Source organism: Castor canadensis, chromosome 17 (assembly GCF_047511655.1).
Source record: "Castor canadensis chromosome 17, mCasCan1.hap1v2, whole genome shotgun sequence".
NCBI classification, from domain to species: domain Eukaryota; kingdom Metazoa; phylum Chordata; class Mammalia; order Rodentia; family Castoridae; genus Castor; species Castor canadensis.
Genome location: NC_133402.1, coordinates 43983964 through 44009360, shown reverse-complemented (window position 1 = coordinate 44009360; position 25397 = coordinate 43983964). Strand labels below are relative to the sequence as shown.

At 47.1% G+C, this 25397-nt stretch overlaps 1 protein-coding gene across 5 annotated transcripts in view; it reads left to right on the top strand.

Annotated features, from left to right (window-relative positions):
- The window catches only part of Ccdc13 (coiled-coil domain containing 13), a 53127-nt gene extending 28071 nt beyond the window's left edge, over positions 1-25056 (top strand). For 4 of the 5 annotated variants that reach the window (XM_074060087.1, XM_074060086.1, XM_074060085.1 and 1 more), the window contains 9 exons: positions 708-869; positions 1634-1810; positions 3175-3381; positions 5416-5552; positions 6075-6158; positions 8357-8479; positions 21001-21152; positions 22124-22238; positions 22678-25056. In XM_074060087.1, the coding sequence (XP_073916188.1) occupies positions 708-869; positions 1634-1810; positions 3175-3381; positions 5416-5552; positions 6075-6158; positions 8357-8479; positions 21001-21152; positions 22124-22238; positions 22678-22837 (1317 nt within the window). In that variant the 3' untranslated portion in view covers positions 22838-25056. The remainder of the gene's footprint in view (positions 1-707; positions 870-1633; positions 1811-3174; positions 3382-5415; positions 5553-6074; positions 6159-8356; positions 8480-21000; positions 21153-22123; positions 22239-22677) is intronic. The other variant, XM_074060088.1, reaches the window with a different exon arrangement.
- Positions 25057-25397: the final 341 nt, after the last annotated feature.

Genomic DNA, 25397 nt, shown 5'->3' with positions numbered 1-25397 from the left:
AAGGAAATGTCACAGAAAAACCTATTAATGTGTACAGTTAATATGAGTTAATATTTATAAAAATAGTAATAATTTGCTTTAAGATGAAATCACCTATAGTATTTGAAGAATTTGGGTTCCCAGCCCTTCCCCTGGAGCTGTAATTTGTTGGTCTGGGTTGGGCCCCAAGATAAGTCATTCCAAGAAGAATCTTGGAGGATTCGCAGGCTCAGGCAAGCTTGGGATGCTGAATCCTCACAATAGCATTCTGTAGAGTGTACCCTTAGGCCACGTGAAAGATGAGCAAACTGAGACTCAGAGAAGTTACGCAGCCTGTGCTTTGAGCCAGCCTCTACGTGTCCAAGCCCTGTCCTCCTGCTGCAGTTTCTCCTGAAAGCGGTCTGGAAGTCTCCTTGGGCTGAGATTTGCCATCCTATCCTTGCAGTATTCCTGAGACCACATATCTTCTTCTTGGCCTCAAAAAGACCCTCAGAGATGGAATTTTTCTCACTTATTCTGAAGTGTCTTTTCTGAGTTAAACCATATCTTCCCATTTTGCCCAAGGTGCCAACTCAGATCATCCCACCCAGACTCCCTTGTATGGAGCTACCACACCATCTGGAATAGTGACTCTGTCTCCAGTCTAGCAGGGTCTCCCATTACACCTAAGAGTGGGAGAGCCTGTGATCACAGACTTCTGGTGGAATGATGAGTTTTATCACCCTCAGGTTCGGGAACTTGAGAAGCAGTTGGGACAGACCCAGAGTAGGTCTGCGGGAACAGTCAGTGATGAGCTGTCGATCTACCCAGACTCAAGGAAGCTGTCAGCACAGGAGAAAAACCTGCTGAGAATCCGCAACCTGGAAAGGGAAAAGCAGGAAGGCTGGGAGGTAAGGCAGGCCTGGAGAAGGAGGTCGGGTGCCACACAGGACTGGGAGATCAAGACAGCACCTGCGAGGGCCTGAGACAGGTGTGATCAAAAGCCCTAGTGGCACTTGAGAGGAAAGAGACCCCTGGGACTGTGGTTCACCTTTGTGCATGTTCCTCACCTCCTGTCAACCTAGCTTGAGCTGCCCGACCGGGGCCTCACCCTTAGTTTAGTCAGTGAACTTTGGGTGGCCCTGTCCTGGCTGTTTTGGGATGCTATACCTGAAACTTTCGTTGTAAAAGGGAAAGGGTCATGGCTCCAAAGGTGGAGTAGAGCTAATTGGGGCCTGAAGGAGGAGAGTTCCAGGCATCTGGAAGAAACAGTAGGTGAGTCAGTGCCAGAGGCTGCAGCTCCCTGGCTGGGTAGGGAGTGTTGGAACTCACTCCAAAGTTGGCCCAGAAGTTTTCTCTTCTGTTCTCAAACTGAGGGGAGGAGTGCTGTCATCCATTAGTGCTGTATGTCAGGGCAAGGTAGAGGCCTGTGCCTGCCTGACAGCCCAGAGAGCCTATGCCAACAAGTGTCCCCACCCTCCCCCCACCGTCTGGGCCTCCGTAGTGAGTGGGAGCCAGGGACCAGCCAGATGTGCCAAGTCCCCACTCAGCCCTGCTGCCCCAGCTTTCTCTTCTTTCCTTCCTTTCTTTTCTTTTTGTTTTCTTTTGAAGCAGGGTCTCGCTGGAATAGCCCAGGCTGGCCTTGAATCCCCTCACTTTCACTTTCTAATTATAGAAACTTGCTGGTGAGCGGGATGCCCTCCAGAGAGAGCTTGAAGAGATGAAAAAGAAGTTCGAGGGCGTGAAGTCCCGCAACAAGGTGCTGTCAAACGAAATAAAGACCCTCCGGAGCCAGATGGGGACCCTGGTGGAGAAGGGCAGGCATGACGATGAGCTCATTGACGCCCTCATGGTATGGTAGCCATTCAGACTGTGCAAGAGCTAGGGCCTGGCTCCCCAGAGGATGGGCCACTAGCCTCTCAGAAACCTGTGACCCAACCCAGTCAGAGAGAGCTCTCACTCACCCGAAAAGGCTACCTACATAACCCAGAAGCTTACAGATGGGCCCAAGTAATGAGGCCCTGTCATTGAGACAGGAGCAGCTCAGAAAGGACACAGATGGCTGTGATGTTGATGGCACCCTCATAAACTCCTAGGCCTATGGATCCCAAGGAGAAAGAGCTGGATAAGGGGAAAGAGATCGGATGACACCCTGGGTTATTTTCAGCAAGGCTCGAAGGGACAACGGAACACCAGACAAATTCTTGTCTCCCCATCTAGGCACTTGATAATGGATGGTCCCCAAAGCAATTCCTACTAAAGTCATATAATTTCACTCCCCAGGCAGGGAAGCCAAGGCTCAAATCAAATAACTCATCCCCAAGTTTAACTATAAAGCCTTCCTTGGTGAGCAAGGTCACGCTGCTGTCCTGACCTGGACTTTTCTCTCTGGGACCTGAGGTGTCCAGTTTGGTGTCTGAATTCTGTATTGTGGGCAGGTGCCCCAGAGGTGGGTGTACCTGGCTTGACTGAGGTTCTGGAGGCGTCTTGTGTTGGCTCAGGGGTCATTACACTGGCTCTGTAGGCCCACCTCTGTCAGTTTCTCCCTGTGTGCCCCCAGGCCAGCTGAGTTCCCTCTCTCAGCCTCAGCAGCTTGTTCTTACAGCAAGACACAGGGCTTGATATCCTTTATTACTAAAGAGGGCATCCACCAGCAGTGTGCCTAGAGCTGTCTGGGCCTGTCTCTGCTATATGGGGTAAGGACGCCAGCCACCACCTGTTCCAAGTCACTGACACTGGCCTTCCAAGGCAGGAAGCCTCTATCTCAGAGTCTTCTTGGGATATGGTGGGGGGATAGAGCCTCAGTCAGGTGCTGAAGGATCCCTGGCAAGGGGTCCAGTACTGCCTCCAAAGACTGTCTCCCAACCCAGTGGGATCTGACTTTCTTTTTACTCAAATATCTGCCCTACCAGCTGAGAATATCAATCAAGCCTTTTTCTGGTGTCTCCAAGTCCCCTTGAATGTCTTTCTTGGCCCCAATCTCAGGGAGAATGAATTTGAGGACTGGAGACAGGTGTGGTGTCACCTGCCTGGCTTTAGCCCACCAAGGGTGAACAAGAAAAGTATTCCCACCTCTCACTGGAGCAGTTAGTGTCCCACTGTTAGGTTCCCTCTGGTTTGGGAAAGGGATGGGTAGGTTCGGGTAGGGAAACACTCTGTCCTTGTCCTATGCTGCCCAGCCTGACCCCCATCAGCGCCCCCTGCTTTTTCCCCTAGGACCAACTGAAGCATCTACAGGAGATTCTGGGCAGCCTGAGTCTACAGGAGGAAAAGATGCGCACGTCTCAGCACCATCTGGACCAGAAGGTCAACAGTGAGGCCCAGAGGAGCAGCAGCCTTGTGGCCCAACTGCAGGCCATGGTGGCTGAGCGGGAGGAGAAGGTGCAGCAGCTAGAATTGGAGATTGGGCAACTCAGTATGCAGGTGAGCAGGGCACTGGCTTGGCAGTTTCCATTTCCAAGCCTGGCAAGTCCACCCAGCATCCAGAAAATCTCAGCTCCTTCTACTTCTTTCCACTTGCCTTAGCTCAGGCCATACTGTGTCCTTACTGGTTCTGCTTTGGTCACCTGCTTCTATCATGCGCCCAGCTAATTCCACACACAACTTTCCTTTCCAAACATAAACCCGATTGTATCCTTGCTCTGCCAAATGCCGAAACCTGTCCCTGCCTTCCTGTCGCCCTTAGCTTTACCCAGGCCTCAAGGATCCAGGCTCCTTCCAGTTTACCCTCTCCCATCCCCAGCTGTGGCCCTCATCCTGATGATTCAAAATGGTGGCTATCACCCTGGCCACTACGTTCACATTCCAGTCAGTAGGATGGCAGAATGAAAGCCATACTTCATCCAGATGCCAGGGCACCATGTGACCAGCTCTTGCTACCATCCCTCCTGTATCCTTTTATCATCCCTCACTTTTTCCTGTGTTCTGCCACACAGATACACTTAGCTCCTCACATGGCCCTGCACTCTGTACTCCAGGGCTGTGCCATGCCTGAACCATGTTCCTTCCCCTTCCTACCCCACTGCCTCTGGCTAACCAGAGGGGCTAAAGGCGCCCCTCAGACTTTAGGTCTCCTCCAGGAAGCCCAAGACCCTGCTGTGTGTCCTATCCCTGCCCCCAGCACTCTCCTAGCCTCTGTGCTTCTCCAGGCTTCCTCCTTAATACCCCCACCAAGGGGAATAGACCTTTGGGTGTCAGTACCCACTGGACCAGGCACGTAGTAGGTGCTTGTCTTCAGTGAGCTCCCAAAGATCATTTGTCTGGGCAGATGTCTTGAAGGCCCAGATTGGAGCTACTAGGAGGCAGGCACCTTCAGCTCTCTAGGGCTCCCTTCTGCGATGGGTCTGCTGCTGGAGAAAGAAGGATCCATGGCTTCTGTGGGGAAGTCTGTGACAGGCACACAGGTCTCCAGTGATAAATACATGTCACAGAGCAACCCTGCCACTTGTTTTCTGGGACCCATGGTCCACAGTCAAACTGCAAAAGCTCCAGGTCCCTTCACCTAGCCTCAGGTGACCAATCTGGCTTGTCCTGTAGCCATCCTTCCCTAGGGCCAGAATAGCTGGGGATTGCAGGATTGACTGGGGGAGAGCCCAAAGGCATGAGGAAGTCTGTGTGGCAGTGAGGGTCATTGTGTTGAATTCCTTGCCCTGCTTGCCATCACCCACTCACTGGGAAAGAGGCACATGGTAACATTTCAATATCTTCACCTTACTGCTGACCCACAGAGAGGATGAACCCTACCTCAGAGATCACAAGCCAGCTGGGGGACAAGTACTACCCACCAGATAAGCTGGCACATGTTGGAAGTTTTCTCAGAATGACCAGGGCCAGGTTCATGCTAGGTTGTTAGGAATCACACCAACTTCTCCTACTTGATGGTGGCCTGACCTCTGCTGAGGGTCCTCAAATGTTCCTGCTGCAGCCAGGCTCATCAGGTGTCCAGGAGAGGAAGGGTCTGAGGGAGAAAGGGGTCCAGGAAACCCAGCCTCTACCCAGGCTGCCAGCTCTTGCTGAGGTCCTGCTGAACTCTCTGGCCCCAGTATGTGGGATTTCAGGTGTTCCAGCTGACAGGATAGCTGGCCTGAAGTCACAGTTGGCTTTTCTGTGCATGATAGTCAGGGCTGCTTGGGGAAGTAAGCCTCTTGCAGTCAGCAGTCTCTGATCTGCCTGAACACAAGGCCACTACCAGGCGCCGATTGGGACCCAAATGTAGAGCAGCTTCCTGGCCCAGTCACCATCCTCACACCATGGTGCTAACTCCCTTTCTGAAGGGAGGCATTATTGGATGTCATTGTCATGCAAGTAGTGCCTTCACCCCACAGGCCTGCTTTTCTCTCCTGAAAAGAAGCCTTTTTCATATCCCCTGAAAGCCTGAATTCAAGCCAAGGCCCATCCTGCCTACTCCAGGCCTCTGTGCCAAGTCCTGAGAACCAAACCCACATTTGTTCCCTGCAGTATCTTCGGAGTAAAGGAGTGGGCGAGGGGTCCAGTGGGCGCAAGGTCAGCCCCACCCATGCCAGGCCTCTGGAGGATCAGGGCCTCACCAAGTCTCCTGCTGCAGGCGATCACATTGGCAGGCTTGGATCTTCTCGGTAAGAACAAAATGGTTGGAGGGGTTGAGAGCCAATGTTAATTATTCAGAAGAAAGGTGATTTCCTGCTGCCTCTGATGGGAAATCAGAGTACATTTTTGAGATGACTGTGACATTGTTCTTCCAATACGTGGGTCTCTCCTATGGCATTTGCTGTGCAACTGCAGGAAGGAGCCAGTGAGGCCCTGGTTTTATTACTTCAAGAGCATGCAGGTAGCAGCCCCCTGTACACAGCTTCTCTAAGCTGGTCTCGAGTACCACCTTCTTTTACACCCCTCAAACAGTCCTGTGTTGGATTGCTCAAGGCTCTGATACGGCCTGGCTCTGTTTCACTTTGAGCAAGCAAGAATTCTAGGAAGAAGGGCAGCAAATCCACAGGACTGCTCAGGCAGGGCTGCTGCAAGGCTTACACTGGCCATCTCTGCAGCTCTCTGACCCTGCTGGCTCTTACTCACCCTCACACACAGAGGGGAGGCCTCTGTTTTCCTTACCTTATTGGTAAGCCCCTTCTGTCTTTCCACAGCTCTGTAAGCAGCATGGGACACACACTGGTGGAATCTGCTCTCACGAGGCCTTCTCTGCCCAGTCCCCATGGGATCTCACCCAGGTATGAACCCAGGACACCTGAGCCCTCACAGTCCTCCCATCCTTGGTTGCTCAACCAGTGTTCTCATCCCTTAAAAGGAGGAAAAACAGACCAGGCAAAGTGCAGGGAGACTCCCAAGATTACTTAAGGACAATGGAGGGTCAGGGAAGGCAGTGCCCATCCCAGTGATAGAGCAAACAGCTTCAGAACTAAAATCTTGACCTTGACTGCTAGACTGGAGCTCCTTACTGCTACCAGGGAGTCAACATGAGGAATCTTTCAGGTCTAGCTTTCATCACCTTCTCTGACCTCTGCTTACTCATTAAAAATCCGCCTCTAGGGGGAGACCTTCATATCATCTGGGTTCCCACTTTAAGTCACTGATATCCTCTCAGCTCTCCAGCCCCCTTTATTATAGAATGAAACCTCAGGGCTTAAATAGATCCTTTGTTCTTACAGCCAGCTCCTAGATAATGGGTGGCTTTGTCCTGCCTCTGAGCACTGACCACTGTACAGTGCAGCCATGCTCCTGCTGTCAGCATACCCAGCTTCTCAATCAGGTCAGCTCAGGTTTCAGGCAGGCCTGAGTGGGCCCAGTCCCACTTCTGACTCTGTGTGGCTCCAGGCAAGCTGGTCCTCCACCTGGGCTGCTGTCTCCTAGGAAGTACCTGAGACATTTCTGGCCAGACATTTGGTAGCACAAGGACCAGGAACACTGGGGACTGGGGTCCCCAGAGTACTTGGGGACAAGTGGCAAGGGGGCCACAGGCATGTGCGACTCCTGAGGGTAGGGATTCCTCATCACAGCACAAGGAGAAGGGGTGGCCCTGTCTCTGAGGTTTCAGTCACAGCAGTGAGAGTAGGAAGACCTCTGCACTCCACAGGCACATAGCAACTGATGTGCTCCTTGGATGCCCAGGTTGCTGGTTCACAAGCTTGTTTCTCCCCAACACACAGGTATTTCCTGAACCCAATCACAGTGAACTCTGCCCTCATGGAGCTTACAGACTCTTCTGTTGATGACAGGATGGGGATTCACAGGACAGGGGTGACCCTAGAGAGAATGTCTAACAGGGCTGGCATAGTTTGAACCCACTCCTTTCAGATGACTTGGGGAGGGAGGTGTGTCAGGGAATAGGACAGAGTCAGGAGATCAGCCTCTTCTTCCTGCTTTTCCTTGGTTCACCTTTGAGAATCATGGAGGTGATTAGTGTAGGATTTTCCAAACTGTAGTGTGCACAGAGATCACCAGGTAAAAGGCAGAGTCTGATTCAGCAAGTCTGGTGAAGACCAGAATTCTGCATTTTTAGCAAGCTTCTAGACAGTGCTAAAGTCACTGCTCCTGAGACCACACTTTGAGTAGCAGACCTTAGTGCATTTTTAGGTGTCAGAACACAAAGGAGTCTGCAGTCTTCAGAGTCCATCTCAGCCAATCCTCTCAAAGTTCAGATGGACAGCTGGGTCCAGGAGAGAGGAAGAGACCCACCCAAGGCCACAAAGTGAGTCAGCCTTCAGACTCACATGTACCAGCCTGGCCCTCGGTACACTACCCACCTTGATAGCCCTCCTTATGCCCAGCATGGAAAGAAGAGTAAACCCATGGTTGCCCATGGTGTCACAGGGAAAAGTGAAGGCACAGGAGAGAGAAGCCTGGAACTCACTTGTGGGCTTGGGAGTGGGGCAGAGCTCGTCTTCTGTCCTGGCCCAAGGTATGGACTAGTGGGCAGGCCCGGTGACGAGGGAAGCAGTGATGGGCTGGGTCAGGACTGGAGAAAACTAACCAAGTCACAAAGCCAAGGGTCCAGGCTCCACAAAAGTGGGCTGGGTTTGGGGCCAAGCCAGGAGATTCAGAAGAACTAGGACAGGCTGGTAAGACACAGAGACTGGAGCTACCTGGTACCGTGCAAGGTATCTGTACCCCAAGGCCACAGAGGTACCCTGGGCACCCCAAATCCCTAAAAACCAGGTCTATAGCAGCTTCCAGGCCCCCTAGGGACTAGATGGACACAGGTGCCAATGTGGCTAGCAGCTAAGTGAGGCCTGGGGCCTGCAGCAGGCCAGGTTTGCCTCTTCCCTGCTGTCTCTAAGAGCCTCTAAGTGCCCTAGTTCCTCCTGCCATCACAGAGTAAGTATGTGTCTTCAAGATTCAGTTGACCTCTGCCCTCTGTGTCTTCAAGCTTTAGATAACCTCTGTCCTCTGCTGTCCATTCTGATCCCAGGTTCTCGGACTCCCCAGAACAAAAAGGCTGGCAGGCACAAGTGACAGAGATCAAGGCCCTCTGGCAGGCTGCCGAGGTAGAGCGTGACCGGCTTAACGAGTTTGTCACTGTCCTACAGAAACGGTAACAAGTGGCACCCAGCAAGCTCTCTCCTGGGTCTGCAGGGGTGGGGATGGGTCTACCTCACCTGAGAGCATGGCTCCACAGGGTCAGTCCAGGACATTCCTAGTCACCACTGTTGTGCCCACTCAAGTGCCCACTACTGTGGGGCATCTTCACACTTCGGTTTGCCCTTAGGAACAACTCTACCCTACATGCACCCAGTGGGATTGTCATAGCATATACTCTTGAAGTGGGACTCTTGGGGGAGGGACACTTTGGAATGATTTGACCAATCAAATAATGCAGGAATTAGAATCCATGACAGACCTAACCCTGTACTTGGGGTTGTTGGAGGGTTTGAGGAGAAGAAGACACAGGCTAAACTGATGTCCGAATTACAAAGAACAAGAGAACTGCTGATAGATGGGGATCTGAGACCTCTGGAGAGGCAGGGAGGGAAGTGTGTGGCCTGGACCTGAGGCAGAGGACCAGAAGGTCTGATTTCTTCCAAAGGGTTGTTGACAGACTTCCACTCAAATTAATCAGTGCTCCTTACTCAAGTGACCTTTTTGGCAAGAATTGCAGGTGTCCAGGCCAACATGTGGCCCAGCCATGTGACCTCCACACTGAAAAGTATAAAGGACTCTACTGAGTTTCTGTCTAACAGGCATATCATGTTCAGTCAGGGCTCTTTGATGACAGATAATAGAAACCAGCAAAATGGAAGGGAGAATTTTGGAAAGTCCTGGAAAAGTACAAGGTCCAAGAAAAAGCATGGATCTTAGTAGCAAGGACCCTCGTGTCATGGGAATGACTTAGGCCAATGGTTTCTAACTCTTTGCCTGTGGTTTCTGGGAGAGAAAGTTTGGCTCACCTATTCAGCTCACATGTACACACCATGTAAGAGTGCACGCTGCCTGGAAGCACCTTCAGGTGCTCACAAGATGCAGGGGGTAGTTTGCCAAAGGAAAAATGGAGTATTGCTACCAAAGAAGGAGTTAGGAGGGGAGCAAAAACAGTGGACATCCATTACCAAAGCAGTGAGAAGTGGTCAGCTCTGATCTTTTCATTGCATGTAGGGCATTGAAAGGATATGAATTTCAGACATATTCAGGTACTTAGAAAAGGAGCACTATAATTCTTTCTCTAAAATTGATGTTTAATGAATAGTACAAGTCTTAGTCTATTGAAAAGCAATGCATACTCAATTCTGGCTTTCTCTCCCATTTCCCATAAGTTACACCTACAATTGGGAGGGGACTCAGTTATTTATTGCTGCATAACAAACTGTCCCCAGACTAATGGCTTCAAACACAATGGTTTTTCCTTTGATATGATTCTGTGAGTTCCATGGGTAATATCTGCTGGGGTTACTTCTCCAGCCACATTCAGCTGGGCATACAGCAAGGGTGCCTCAGGTCTTCTTCCTGTGGTTTCTCCCTCCATATGAGATCACACCTTCCAGGGGCTCTCCACAGGGGACTGGGGCTGCATGCAGAGAGGAAAAGGTAGCAAGGCACCTAGGACACACAGATACTGTCGGAGTTCCTCACACATAGCTCTGTCAGGTGACACCTTTGCCCTTTTGGAGTCCTTGGCTTCATTTTGCTGCTCTGTGTCATTTTCGGGTATTGGGGAGCTCCATGAGCTTGTCCCAGGCCCATCATCCAAGGCACATGGCTTTCTGCTCTGAAGTATTGCTGTGTCTCTTTCTTTAATCAGAAAAAAGAGCCCAGCTCCCTCTTCCTTTAGATCCCCAAACCTATTTGGATTTCTCATCCCAAAGTACAGAACCATCCTTTCTCAGAGATCCTCCATGTCTAGTCTTTATAGCAGAGTCTGTCCCAGTTTTGTGAAGAGAGAGCTTTTCCTCCGTGTAGCTTCGCCCATTTCTATACTCTGCCCTACTGAGGTCAGCTGCCTGCGCCCCTCCATACCCAGTTCCTCAGTCTCTGTCCTTACCCCAGGGAGCTCACCCTGCTCTGCGCCAGGCCCCCTCTCCACATGGTATGGTCAGAAAGGGCCTGGGACAGATGTAAGGATATTTGTTTCCTTTCTCTCTAGCTTGTGTCCAATGTCTGAAAACAAGGTTTTTTTTTAAATATTTTTTTCCTTTTCTCTCCTGTTTACGATAGTAGGGATTAATCTGGTTAGTTTGCCATGGCAAAAGTTACTGTATCTCCTTAAAAAAAAGTATAGTTGGTTTTGGTTTAAAACTGGGAATGTAAAATTTAACCTATTTTTATTTTTGTAATATTTGATCCACCTTAAATAGCATTTTCTATTTCCCTTGATTTTTCTTTGTTCCTTGTTCTCCTCCTTTATACTGAATTGATCAAGTTTTATTTCCCCTTCTTCTATACAACTTTAGAAGTTACACATTCTATCTCTGTTCTTTCAGCATTATCCCTAACTTTTTTCCCGCCCAGTGCTAGAAGTCAAACACAGCGGATCAAATGCTAGGCAAGGTCTCTACCCTGAACAACATCCCTAGCCCCTATCCTTAATTTTTAACATAAAATGGCTCAGCAAGTCTAAAGTCACTGGGTTTATTTACTACCACTGTGGGTAATAGATTAAATTTATTTTAATTCTGATTTCCACTCTCGTCTTTCATGTTACTGCTTTCTAATCTTTCTCTTCCACATTCATTCTTTAAACCCCCTAAAATTAGACCCTCTAAGGTAGTCTTGAATATTAAGTAGTTGGTATTCATTTCCTTTTGCCAACATGTTTTTTAAGGTCTAGGTGCCTTTTCTTGTTACTCTTTCTTTTTTCTGGATATCCTCTAGTTCAATGGGGCAAGGAAATGGTCAATACACTGGTCTTTCTGTATTTTTAATTCTGTATCATGCCGTTCTCTTGAATGAGAATTTAAGAGAAATTTTGGACATAGGATTCTAAATAGATGGGTCTTTCTTTCATAGTACTTTGAGGCCATGATTGCATCATCCATTAGCATTCACTGTTGCCAAAAAGAAGTCTTCTATCAGTTTGATTCTTATTCCTTTGTAGATTTGCCCTCTGGATGTTTTTTTCAGAAACTCTTTGTCTTTGATGTTTTGAAGTTTCACTGTGCTGTGTCTAAGTATATATTTTTTCTGTTTTTCTACTTGAGAAATAGTGTCCTGTTTTGAATCCAAGGATTTAAATCTATATAGTGCCATTCTTCATAGGTTACCTCTCCCCAAATTCTTACTCTGTTCATTTAAAAATTCTTATCACTAAACATTAGACTTTCATATTCTTTTTTCCACAAATCTTAGCTCTTGTTAATATTTTGGGCTGATTTCTGGGTAATTTTTCCAACTCTATGTTTCACTAAATCTCTTTAGTTGTACTTTACATGAAACCTATCTTAATAGTTGGTTTTATGTAATTAAAAACTCCTGGTCCCTTGCATATAGCATTCATTCTTTCATTAAAATATCTTGCCTTTCTCCCGTTAGTAATTTTAAAATTAGTCCTTTCAAAATTGTTCTGTCACCTTCATTACTTTGGATGCTAAGTGATGTGTGTGGGTTGAGTCTCCCCTCACAGCCAGTGGTTGCCTTGTGTGGTTCATATTTCTGTGTTTTCTAAGTGCATCTTCAGTGGGGTTTTTCTTGTGCAGTCTTGGGTTATGAAAGTGTTCCTTCATAAAGATCTGTGTTTGTTTTTCTGGAGCTCTTGGGGTTTCAGTGGTTTCTGATCAGAACTTTATGCTAATTTATTGGCTTAGGGTTCCCTGAACACATGAGTAGCTGAAACACCAGGGTGTTTCAGCTTCTCTTGACTTTTGTGAGTGCATGCACATGCACAAGCATACACACACACACATTACAGACACCGCCCTTGTAGACTACCAGCTTCCTTATCACTTTACAGTTTAATCAAAATGTATTGTTTTACCATAAACCAGATGCTTTGTTGGGGCAGTATTGGGGTTTGAACTCAGGGCCTTGTGCCTCCTAAGCAAGTGCTTAACTACTTGAGTCACATCCCAGCCCCAAGGTGCTCTTTTGAAGCTTCCAGGATTATGTGAAGAACTGACTTGTAGTTTGCTGCCTATAGGAGACCAAGTTTATATCTTCTGGCCTCATACTGGTATTAAAACTTCTTCCTTATGCTACTGAAGTTTTCCTAGTCTTCCTATTATAAATGTATACTTACATATTACAAAAATCTCTTTTTCCAATCCCCAATTCCTCATTCCTCAAACCACTATTAAAACTATTAATTTTTTCTTTTCACACTTGATAATGTGTATGCATGTACACTCGATAATGTATATGCACATATGGGTATATATACACACCAATATACACTACACATACGTACCTTATATGTTATTAAAAATTGGACTCTCACCAAGCACATCTTTATGCTACAAGCGGAATGGCTGAATCAAAGAATATATGTATTTAAAATGTTCACAAATAATGTCAATTTGCCCTTTCAAAATGATGCATTTACATTCCTGCCAACAATGTTAACTCTTGGTCCTTTCCCCATTTCCTCTAGGTTTTATCAGTCTTTAACATTTTTACCAAACTAATAAAGCTTTGCTGTGATCAAAAATGAGGATAAGCTTATTTTTCAAACACATATTCTTGTATGTATTCTTTTCTGTTAACTGCCTGTTTATGCCATTGCAAGTTTCTTAGAGTTGGTTATATTTTTTCATGATTTATAAAAGAGCAATTTACATAATATGTATACTTTTAGGGTTGTAATTTATTTTGTAAGTTTTTTTTTCATAAAGATTTTGTATCGTTTCTGTTAAAGTCATTCTTGAGTGAGGAGGAGCCTTCTGAATATTTTTCTCAGCATGCTCACAGTTATAGCCCCATGAGAGAGATTTTTAACATCAAAACATCCACTAATAATTTGACTACTTAGTATTCTACACACTGGCTTTGGTCAGACTCTTGAAATTCAATTTAAATCAATTATGAAGTAAAAGGCCAGTCTTTCAAGACATTTGAAATCTCTTGAGGTTCGTGCACATGATGTTGGAGAACTATTAGGTTCACACACTCAAAGCCATTGCCAAGAGAGGAGCTAACTGACTTAGCCCAATTCACAACTGAAGAAGAGGACAAATACTGGCCAAAAGAGAATGACTGGAATAGCACAGGGTTGGAGAGGGCTCGATGGCAAACTGTAGCACCTTAGACCATGCCAGGGGTGAGGGCTTGAGAAGGTGTGTAGGAAAAGCTGCCGAGCTTTCTGATGTTCTGGAAGCTGAAGGCCAGGAAAAAAGAGAAGGCAAGGGTGACCCCCAGGTTTTGGGGCTGAGCAACTGCATGAGTGATGGTGACATTTATCAAGATGAGAAGCACACTTAGGGTGAGGTCATGGGGGGGGATCAAGAGTTTGGCTGTTCCTAAATCTTGTGGGAACCCATAATGTGCTTTACCATTTTATATGGTACTTGCTGTTGACTTATTATTCTCCTAGTATAAACAATGCAAAGTTAAACAAATTCAAACATTACTGAACTGTGTAACAGAAAATGGAAGCCCACCATCACCGAGTACATCAGTAACCGCTGTGTGTTCCCCTGTTTTATGTTCTTTAGCTAAATTTTAGTAGGCTTATATTTATTTGCTGTTAAATTTTTAATTTGTTATAAATTTTTTAATTAGATCATATATTATGTATAATCTTCTGCTACTTATTTCAGTTAGTAATATATCACAGACCTTCTCTTAATGTCAGTCCATACTCTTTTTATAGTTACAAAGTATTTATTTATTTTTTGGCAGCAGTGGGGTTTGAACTCAGGGCCTCATGCTTGCTAGGCAGGCGCTCTTTCTGCCTGAATCACTCTGCCAGCTCTTATGGAGGATTTTATTGTGTGAATCCACCAATTTTTTTTATTAACTTTCCTCTATTGGTGAGTTGTTAGCTTCTAATTTTAAAATACTTTACTGTGTTAAGATCTTTCCTTCTATTTTCATTTCATTTTAAGGGGCTTGGAGAGAGTTGTTTTATTTAGCGTTTCTTTAAAAGGCAGTCTGGTAATCAAACCCAAAGCCTCATGCATGCTAGCCAATAGCCCCACCACTGAGCTATACCCCTCCCCTACTTGAGTTTTTAAAATCAATAGCTAATAATTTTACTGGTATTCTTCCACATCTGTTGAAAGGATGGTATCTTCTCCTTTGATAAACCCTAATTCTTGCAGCTCCAGGTTTGCTAGACCTATGTTGTATTGTTCTCTTATAATAACATTCAGTTTATTTTTTTTCTTTAAAAAAACCCTATATTTTTGCTGTGGTAGGGAGACTTCTAACATGGTCCCCAAAATTCTTACCACCTAGTAAATCTCTCTCCCATTGAGTCGAGCAGAGCCTGAAATATGGTGGGATATTGTTGCCACCACTATGTTAATTACATGGCAAAAGGGACTTTGCAGATATCCTTAAGGTTACTAATCAGGTGCCTAAGTTAACCAAAAGTGAGGCTCTCTGGGTGGGCAGACTTAATCACATCAGTCCTTTAAGACAGAGTCTAGAAGTCAGATGCAGGAACAAGAAGCCAAACAGCTGAAGTGGCAGAGACATTCTCCAGTGAACTGCCATGCTGTGGAGAGGACCACATGGCAGGGACGGTGGGTGGGCTTCAGGAGCTGACAACCACCCCAGTCAGTAGTCAGCAAGAAAACGGGGTCCTAACTGAGGGTGTGGCTCAAGTGGTAGAGCACCTGCCTAGCAAGCCCAGGCCCTGAGTTCAAGCTCCAGTACTGCCACAAAAGAAAGAGAGAGAGAAGGAAGGAAGGAAGGGAGGGAAAAAGAGAGGGAGGGAGAAGGAGGAAGACAGGGAGGGAAAGAGGAAGGGAGGGAAGGAGGGACGGAGAAGGAAGGAAGGAAGGAAGGGAGGGAGGGAGGGAGAAAGGAGAGAGAAAGAAAGAATTTAGGGAACTCAATTCTGCTAACAACACAAATGAGCTTAGGAAAAGACTCACACCCCAGTGAAATAGCAGCCCCTTCTATCACCTCTATCACCTTGATTTCACTCACGTGAGTTCCATCTAAGCCTGGACTTCTGACCCACTGAAACTATGGGATAAGTTTATATGTGTGGAAGGGTGTTAACAAAATATATACACCAAAAATTTGTAACCATCAGAAGTGTGTAACTCATTGGCATTAATTACATTCACAATATTGTGCAGCCATCATCACTATCTACTTTTCTAATAAAAACTTTTCTCTAATCCAAAACAGTAACCATTAATCAATAACTCTCCAAACCCAACCCCTGTGCCCAGCCTGTTTTAAATGTCTGGTGTGAGTAGAGCTATACAATATTTATCCTTTGTGTCAGGCGTGTTTTACTTAGCATAATGTCTTCAAGATTAGTCCATGTTGTAGCATGTATCAGAAGTCCATTTCTTTTGATGGTCAAGTACTGTTCCATTGTAAGTATATACCATATTTTGTTTATCCAGTCACCTGTTGATTGTCACGTTGGGTTGTCTCTGTCTTTTGGATATTCTGAATAATGTTGCAGTAAGCATTGTTAGTCAAGTGTCTATTTGAGTTCTGGTTGTTTTGGGCATGAAATTAGGAATGGAATTACTGAGTCATATGGTAATTCTATGGCTTGACTTTTAGAAGCCAGTCATCAAAGTGCTTTCCACAGTGGTTGTACTATTTTACAATCCCACTAAGTGGAGCGAGCTTTCTCTCACTCCTGTTACTACTGAACCTAACTGGGCCTAACTGGTGGCAGTGGGAGATGCAGAAAGGACACAGGATAGACAGACAGAAAGTTGGGGCCAGGTATGCTGGGTGCTTGGTTGGAGATGCACAGCAGCCTCATTGCTTCTTTTCTCTATCTTTATTCTTTAAGGCCTTACTCCTTTACAGTTCTTTTAAACCTTGCTTCTAAAATCTTTCTTCTTTCTAGTCTTTAAAACCTCACTTCTAAAATCTTCTTTTCTGTGCTTTAAAATCTCTTTCCTTAGACTCATTCTGTCCCATGTTTTCTCTTAGCTTTTCTTTAGCTTAGCTTTTCTAAAGCCTATGTATAAAGTTCTCAGTGCAGACTTGCACTGTCCCATGTTCTCTCTTTAGCTTTAGCAATTCCCCTTTAGCAATTCATTTTCCTTCAGCAACCCCCCCATCAAAAAATCTCCACATCCAAAAGCCTCCCTTCATCAAAAAAATCTCGCATCCTCCTTCAGTGAGTCTTTTATACCCAGTGGTAAACAAGGAGGTGGAGCAGCAGTTCTTGGGAAGAGGTGTGACATTGCAACAAGAAGAACCTGCATGCTTCTAAACAACTTAGGAAAAGCAGCTGAGCTACATCTCACCTTCTTTCTCTCTTCTACAGCTGGGGCTGTGCCAAATCTCAGCCTGCAGAATACTGAGTACAACTGTGCTTATGTCTTCATAGGTTTCTCCTGCTCTGCTCCCCACACACTAGCATTGTATAAGAGTTCGTTTCCCCATCCTCACCAACATTGGCTGTTTTCTGTTTTTTTTTTTTTGATTGTAGACAGCCCAGTGGGTTTGAATTGGTATCACATGGAATTTGGGGTTTATGTTTCCCTAATGACTACTGACTGATGTTGAACAACTTTTCTGTACTTATTGGCCATTTCCATATCTTTTTTTGAGAAAAATAAGGTTTTGGCTGCTTTCTAACTGGGTTATTTTAATTGTGTTGGTAGTTGTAGGAATTGGTCTTTTTCTGGAGATTTTGTTGGTTTGAGGCAGAGTCATACTATGTAGCCCAGACTGGCCTCAGACTTGTGATCCTGCTGCTTCAAGCCTCCCAAATGCTGGAGTTACAGGTGAATTAGGGTGTTTGTTTGCAAGGCACTAAGTTTGTGATGACTTGTCATGCAGTAAAAAAACACATTTACCCTATTATGAGCTGTGAGATCAGATTGTTTTAATGAACTTATAGGAAGCCACTGTCTTTCCTATATTGCAGAATAGTCAGATTGACAAGAATGACAAGTTCCTTGGAGATTACATAGACCTTTCTTGGAAACCTGCCTTAGCTTGTTTTTTATTTTTTTGTTTTTGTAGAAAGATCTTGATAGCCTTCTGCAGAGTCAGATTTTCTGCCTCTTCTTGAAATATTATTGTATCCTCTTGGTTGCTCAGAGTATGAGATGAAATATACTTATGAAGTGCCCTACTATAGTACCTGGTACATGAAGAGTACTCAAAACAGCATTGGCTGTGTTGCTGTTATAGGTTTTCCTCCTTATCCTGGAGCTCAGGAGTGGCATGGCTGTGTCTGAGTGTGTGTTCCTTTGTAACCCTGGCCAGTGCTCATTGAGCTCTGTTAATATGAAAAATCCAGGGTTATTTTCAGCTTAGGAAATATTTTATTTTTTCTCATTTTGCTTCTCTTCTACTTTTACCTCTTTTCTGGAATTCCTATTATTTGGGTAGTAGATTCTTTGAGCCTACCTTCCATGTCTCTTCTCTATCACTAATGACTGCCTTTTTCTGGGGGTATTTTTGCTCTGTGCTCTGGAATCATTCCTCAGTTTATCTTCAGATTTCTCATTTGTGTTTCACCAGGGACCATTCTGATAATTAAGTTCAGAATATTTTTTAAAAGAAATGATTTCTAAGAGCTCTTTCTCCCAGCTAGCTTTTTTTACAACATTTCCAAATCCAGAATTCACTGAAGCATTTTAAGAGTTCAGTTTCCTATCTCTCCTGACAAGTTAGCAGGGTAAAATCTGCTCAGATTTTGAACCTTGGGTAGCCTCTTTCTCCTTCCTTCTGTGCTTTGTGTTCTTCATAGCACCTGCCCCATCCTCACACTATGCATATGTTTGTTTCTCAATGGATTTTCTCTGCTATGAGTCAGGAAGTTCCAGGGGATGGGCACCTAGAATGGCTCCTAGCCCATGCATGCAGGCACATACTTCCCGAATGAATATGAAGATGAATGACTGGTGGAGTGGCGTGGCTCTTCTCTCAGGACTGACGCTCTCTATGGAAGAGCCACAGCCAAGATGCAGTGAAGCTCAGTCTAGTGAGAACAGTGGTGGCAGGGAATTTGGTTAAGTGGGGAGTTGAGGATACACCTCACCTCTGCAGGAGACAGGACCAGGCAGCCATCAGAGTCACCCACGTGGCAGGTTTAGAAGGAGACTGATCACTGGGGTTCAGGGTGTCAGCTCTAAGGGCAATCACTGCTCAGTCTGCTTCCATAGTTATAGCCACCTTCCTTCTAGCAGGCCAGACAGGTGAAGAGAAGCTCACCCAGTGGACAGCTCACAGGAGACAGTTGCCTCAGTCTTACCATAAACCTCTGCTAATACAGGTAGGGACCAGAGTCTCCTTGCTACCACTACAGTCAACAGGTCAGCCTAATGTGTGTTGTGGCCCTTCTAAGTCTTGCTCTGTATCCCACCCCACCCTGTTATCTAGGGATAACCTTCTGTTCATGTGTGTACAGTCACAAGTAGACAGTCTTGGAAATGCCACTGTTTGGTGACTTACACACATGGCATTATGTTCTATGTATTCTTATGGCCCTTGATTTTCCACCATCCTGTGACTTGCAGACTGACCATGTTTGTGCATACTGCTACCCTGCATTCTTCCTCATTGCTCCAGCAGTTCTGTGGCAGACCTTTCTGAGATGGAGCAGATGCTCTAGATCGCCTGCTCTGATCTAGAGTCACCATGGCTTTTTCCTCAAAAACTTGAAAGGTGCCTAGTGTGACTGAGGAGCTGAATTTTTAAAGTTAATTTAATTTTCATTAACTTTAATGGCTACATGTGAACATGAGGCTGCCAGCCACTGTGTTGGGGAAGCTCTTTTATATTCTAACCTATCCCATAGTATGAGTATACCACCATTTCCTTGTCTTTTCCCTATTGATGAGCCTTAGGTTGTTTTTGATTCGTGCTTTTGGAAATACAGTTTCCAGAAGCACACTATTAGTGCTCTTAGTACTATTTTATACTGTTAGTACACAGCTTCAAGTTGCACCCCATTAAGAATCATTGCCATCCCCTTCCTTTTTGTCTCTTCCCTAAGAGGGGAAGACTACTTCCTCCAGCACTGCACATTCCAAGGGTCCACTCTGAGTTGTGTATGTCATCCTTTGCTTGGGTTAAATATCAGGAAGTCCCGGCCTCCTAGCTGAGCCTTTAGTGTCTCAGAAGTCTGAAATGCCATATCCAGCCACAGGAAGGACCTACGCCCAAGCTCCAGTGGGTTAAACAAGTCATTCTTGTGAAATATTGAAATTACAAGGTCCTCAAGGCCCATGAATTTACATCAGGAATACAGAAACAGAACAGTAAACATAAGGCAATCACTAACTCCAGGAAAGGCAAACAAATAAGAAAGGAAGTATAATCATTGGTACACTACATGGCTCAGCTCTGAATAACTGTCCAAATGTCCCCTCTATGGCAGGCAGGATTTTGGTGTCCCTGCTGTTCTCTGATGTTATGCCTATGAATACTTTATATTGCATGGCAAAAGGATTTTGCAGGTATGATTATCATTATGGTCCTTAAAATCAAAAGATTATCCTGGATTATTGGGTGGTTCCAATCTAAATCACTTGATCCCAGAAAAGCAGAAAAATTTTTATATTGGGGTCATTCAAGAGAGATGCCGAGAAAGGCATCATCAGAAGGCCAGAGAGATTCAAAGCTGGCTTTAGCAATGAGGGGACAGTGTGCCCTTTAGAAGCTAGCCAACAGCCAGCAGAAAAATAGGGACCTCCACACCCCGAATGGGCTTGGAAGCACATTCTCTCCCTGAACCTTGATTTTGGCTTGTGTTACCTGGAGCAGAAAAAGCAAACTGAACCTGCTGGCCTTTGGATGTCAGAATGGTGAAACAATAAATTTGTGTTGCTTCAGGATACTAATTTTGTGGCAGGTTGTTGTAGCAGCAATAGAAAACTAGAATACCACCTGGTATCAACTTAGCCAAAAAGTGGAAAAGTGATTCTGTTTGGTAGGGGGAGAGTACTAAGATAAAACTAAATTCTCATTCTGCATGACAGGAAGTCAAAAGATTACATTTAAACCTTAAAAAACAGCAATGTAAGGCCAGGCATTGTACCCCGTGACTGCAATCTCAACTATACAGGAGGTAGAAATAGGAGAATTTCCATCTGAGACCAACTCTGACAAAAGCACGAGATCCTATCAGAAAAATAACTAAAGCAAAAAGGACTGAGAGTGTGGGTCAAGTAGTAGAGTGCCTGCTTAGCAAGCATTAGGCCCACAAAAAAAAAATTTAAGAATAAATTAAAAATAGCACAAGCATCTGTAGAAATGTGCCAGAAAACATTTGAGGAAACAGCTAAAAACACCAGAAGGGGAGCAGGAGTGGGGTATGAAGGGGGTGGGGGTGGGGTACAGGGTTTTCATTTTAACTGTGGAGAGCACTATAGGCTTTTTAAATGCACATTCCTGTGTTAGTGCCATGAAAATGAAGAATAAGCCCTGCCCCACCTATATAAGCTGTACCTGCCTCTCTAGCAGCGTGAATAGGGCAGGGTGCTGGCCCTACCTGCCATGGGTGAGCAGTCCCTCTCTACCCACCAGGGTGGAGGACAGCAATGGCAGGCTTCTGGAGGCAGAGAGGAGGCTGCAGGAGGAGCGGCACCACACCGTGCTGCTGGAGCAGCAGCTGGAGAAGACGCGCCTGGAGCCCCGCAGGCCTTTGGCCTCGCAGAAAGCCCCCAGGAACAAACTAGGTAGGGTCTCTTCAGTGAGGAAGGGTGGCTTTGCTCTTCAGTCCTGTCAGTGAGATGGGAAGCAATTGTGGGTCCTCCTGGGCTCCTGATCAGGACCAGGAACCCCAGAGCCCAGGGACCCATCAGACCCTTTTGTAGGAAAGGGGACATACCTAGGGAAGAACCACTATAAAAGCACTGTGATCAAAGCATGGCTGAAGGCTTAGAGGAACAAAAAGGAGGTAGCGATGCTGGAGGGGAGGGCAGGTGGGGGCAGAGGATGAAGTGAGATCCGAAACGTTGTCCAATCACACCGGGCCCTGAAGGCCAAGTGTGAGTTCATTCTGTCCTCTCAAAGCTCTAGAACCAAAGTCTTCCCTCACTTTTCAGACAAGAATACCAGTCCAGAGAGGTGGATTTCCCAAGGCCATAGAGCACGAAGTGAAAGCCAGGTCTGCCAATATCAGGCCATTTCCTGAAGGCCGTTTTAGCACAAAGGTTTTCCGATGCCACAGTTTTGCCCAAGGTCCACAAACTGGGCTTTGATTGCTTTCTCTGAGCCTTCTGAGCCTCTGACCCCAGCCACCTCCTAGGGTGAAGCTGCTGGCCCAAATGGGGCCTGATGAGGGGCCTGGTCATGTGAGAGTGTCAGAGCAGGCATGGCCAATTCAGGCTCAGCCCACTGGCCTGTCAGGCCCAGCTGGCTTCTTTTGTTGCAAACAAATAGCCAGACATTGGAATGGTGAGGATAGGAACCACCTTGTTATAACACAGGCAGAGTCAGGTCTGTAGCAGAGCCCAAAGCCAGGGCTGGGTTCAAAGCAGGAATCAGGGAGGTTTTCCAGAAGGAGGCAGCCCTTGTCCTACACCCTAAATGAGGTGTGCTATCTTGCCAAGTAGAAAGACAGGAAGTGGGCAATCGGGGAAGGAAAAAGGAGGTGTTAGCACAGAGCTGTGACCTCACCACACAACGTGACTGCTGCTGCCTGTAGGTCTGCCTTCATCTAACACCAGGCAAAACCCAGCTGGGAGTGAGAGAAAGGACCCACCCTCCACCCAGCTCTCTGATGTGCCCATGGAATCCCAGATGGAGGAGCTGACCACCAGGTTCTCCCCACCCCATACCAACCTTCCTAAAAGGGCAGAGGTGTCTGAGTGGTGGGGGTTTGATGGGTAGGGGGACTGTGTCCTTCCCCTTGCACCTTTGATTTGTTTTCCCAGCAGCTGGTCCTGCTGTGTCCTGGGTTCTAGGCCTGCAATTCAGGGACTAGTCATGCTAGGATGACCTCTAAGTCCAAGAGAACTTTGACCATGTGTGGTTGCTGAGAATGGCCGCAGGGTGGAGAAGGAAGGGCAGAACCTCTGTAGATGAGTGCTCATCTTGGGGCAGCTGACACTGCTGAGAGCCACTGGGCACCAGGCCAGGCTGTGGGCAGGCCCTGAGAAGAATCTCCCAGGGATGCATCTAAGCAGGGCTCCAGGGACACCATGAATACACACACACACCAGCTCAGGCCACACTTAGCCCTGTCTCCGTGTGGTCCAGGTTGGCCATCCAGGTGGAGGAGAATGAGATGCTGAAGGCTGCTTTGGACAGTGCCCTGCGAGGAAAGGAAGAGGACTTCCAGATGTACCACGAGACCCTGGGCCAGGTGAAAGGGGTCTTCCTGCAGGCCCTGCGGCAGCAGAAAGCTGACAAGCACTAGAACGGTGGCCTAGCATGAGACAGGCTGCAGGCAGCTCAGGGCCCGAGAGCATGAGGCCATCTGAGGACCGCATCTACTGCAGGAAGCCCACTGGGTGCCAGCTCTGCAACCGTGACAGAGCCCATGCCTCAAGCCAAGATTTGGATGAACCCTGGGCAGGAGACCAGGCCTGGCAACCCAATGGCCTCAGCTAGGGCTCTGAGACAACACACGTCTGTGAACACACAGATGCACTCCCTCCAGCAAGGGCCAAAGGCCCTTGTCCTAGGGCCTACCCAGGGGTCCAGGGGCCTGCACATCTCCACACCTACAGGAAAGCCTCTGGTGTTCTAAGCTGAGCACATCCTCAGACCACCATCCCCCAGGCAGGCATCCCCCCACCCGTGGCCTTTGGCATGGAGACAGTGAGCAGTAGGCTCAGCCTCTGTCAACCTGCTGCTGGGAGGCAGAGCCTCAAACTTTTAATAATAATTGTTATTTTCCTAACCATCATGGCTCTCAGTGGGTACACATCTACAGTGGAAATGACACAGCCAGTCCTCAGATAATGCCGGAGATGGGGACGCTGTCCTACCTTACAGATGAGGAACTGGCCCACAAAAAGAAGCTGAGCTAATGTTCAACTCTGGGCAACCTGACTCCATAGCCAGGGACTGGGCTGAGCAGATTGCCCAGGGCGGGCAACAGCCCTCCTGCCCAGCTCCCTCATCCACTGATCCAAGAGGCACCTCCTGCTGGTGGCACAAGGCAGGATAGGGTTGGACTGTGCTTTCAATAGAAGGGTCCTGAGGCAGCAGGTTCAGGCACAGGTGTGGTATTTCTGTGGCCATGATGAGTGGTGAGGGCTGCTTCAGGGACACCCCAAAGCCCAATCCTCCCCTTGACTGTCACAGTGTCATCCATTTGGCTTCAGTTATAGCCACTAGGGAGGAGTCTCCAGTGAGGATCACCCACAGTTTCACCCCCAGCTCAGACACACTGGCCACACATGTGCACTTAGACACAGATGCAGATGCACACAAACGCCTGGATGCAGGAGCATGTGCTTGTGCATGCACATCGGGGTGTCTCCACACAGGCACATGTGATCATCTATGGACACCCATGCAGGCACAGGTCAGCCTGCACATAGGTATGTGTAGCTTCGCACGACACTCAGTACAGGTGTACATGCTGTGCAACACTTTGCCCCACAGGAAAGAAAGGTCTGGGGTTCCCGAGAACCCCAGAGATGAGGCTGTGGAGAGATTCAGTCATGGTCTCCCTCCCTCCCCAGCTCAGGAAGCCCCTGGCCCTCTAGGGGGTGACACAGGTCTAGAAATCCCACAGCAGGGTGGAAGTGGTGGTTCTGGGGTCTCTGGGAAGGAAGAGTTTCTCTCTGACTCCTGGTGAGGAAAATAATTGGGCGGGGGAGGAACAAAAGGGCGGTGCTGGGAGAGGACTAGTGTGTGACAGAAGGGAGCCCAGTAGTGGGCACCTTCAGCAGGTGTGGAAGAGCCCCACGCATGGTCTGATTATAGGGGGAGCAGGCCCCAGTCCTTGGTAGAATCCCTAGGAGTGAGAAGGGATGGAACCAGTCATCCTCCTCCAAAGCCACTTAGAGAAGTGCAGGCATCAGGTAAAAGAGTCTGAACACCAGATCTCCTTCCCCAAGCACCACCTGTGTGGCCTGGGGTGAATTAGTAACCTCCTGGCCCTCCATGTTCTCATCTGAAAAATGGGGACATAATAGAAAGCTTTCTCCAAGGACTGCTAATGAGTGTGAAAGAATAACCCAAACACATTTAGCGGATTGTTACCTTCCTGTTTACTCCTGCACATGAAACATGTATCCTAGGTCGACTTCGTCCACAACAATAAAAATTAGGATTTACACAGAGACGGGGGAGAGAAAGGCTGCTGTCAGGCATAAAGGCTCTTGTTTGTACCCTTTTGGGGTCAACTTTCTGGCTGGTATATGGCAGAGGACAGTCTGGGGAGTCAGTCCTTAGACTGACCATGAATTTGAAGACCAGTTTGTACAATTCATCAATTCTATGGGCAACTTTGAGTTTGGCTGTTGAGCTAGGTTCCAGGGCCAGTCATGTCACCTCCTTAGTGAGGCCAGATCTGCTCATCCCTCATTAAAACCCTCTTCAGATTTCACTGAGTTAAAAAGTGTCAAGTGCTTAGAGTATCTGCTGGCACACAGTAAGCACTCAATAAATGTTAGCTCTTAAGATTCCCTCTGTTAATTCAAGTAAACACTTGTTGAGCAACTTCTCTGCCCTGGGCACAGAGGTGCCAAGGTAAGGCAGCCATGGTCCCCAGAACTGCCAGGCCAGCTGAGGAGACAGACTTGTCACAGGTCACCATATACTCAGCTGGCCAGCCACCAGACAAGCTGTGAGCACCTAGCTTGCCACCCTCTCCAAGCCCAGGAGGGCTTGCTTCCTTCTTTCAGGGAGCTCCTGGTCCAGACAAGATGTGAGCACCTAGCTTGCCACCCTCTCCAAGCCCAGGAGGGCTTGCTTCCTTCTTTCAGGGAGCTCCTGGTCCAGACAAGCTGTGAGCACCTAGC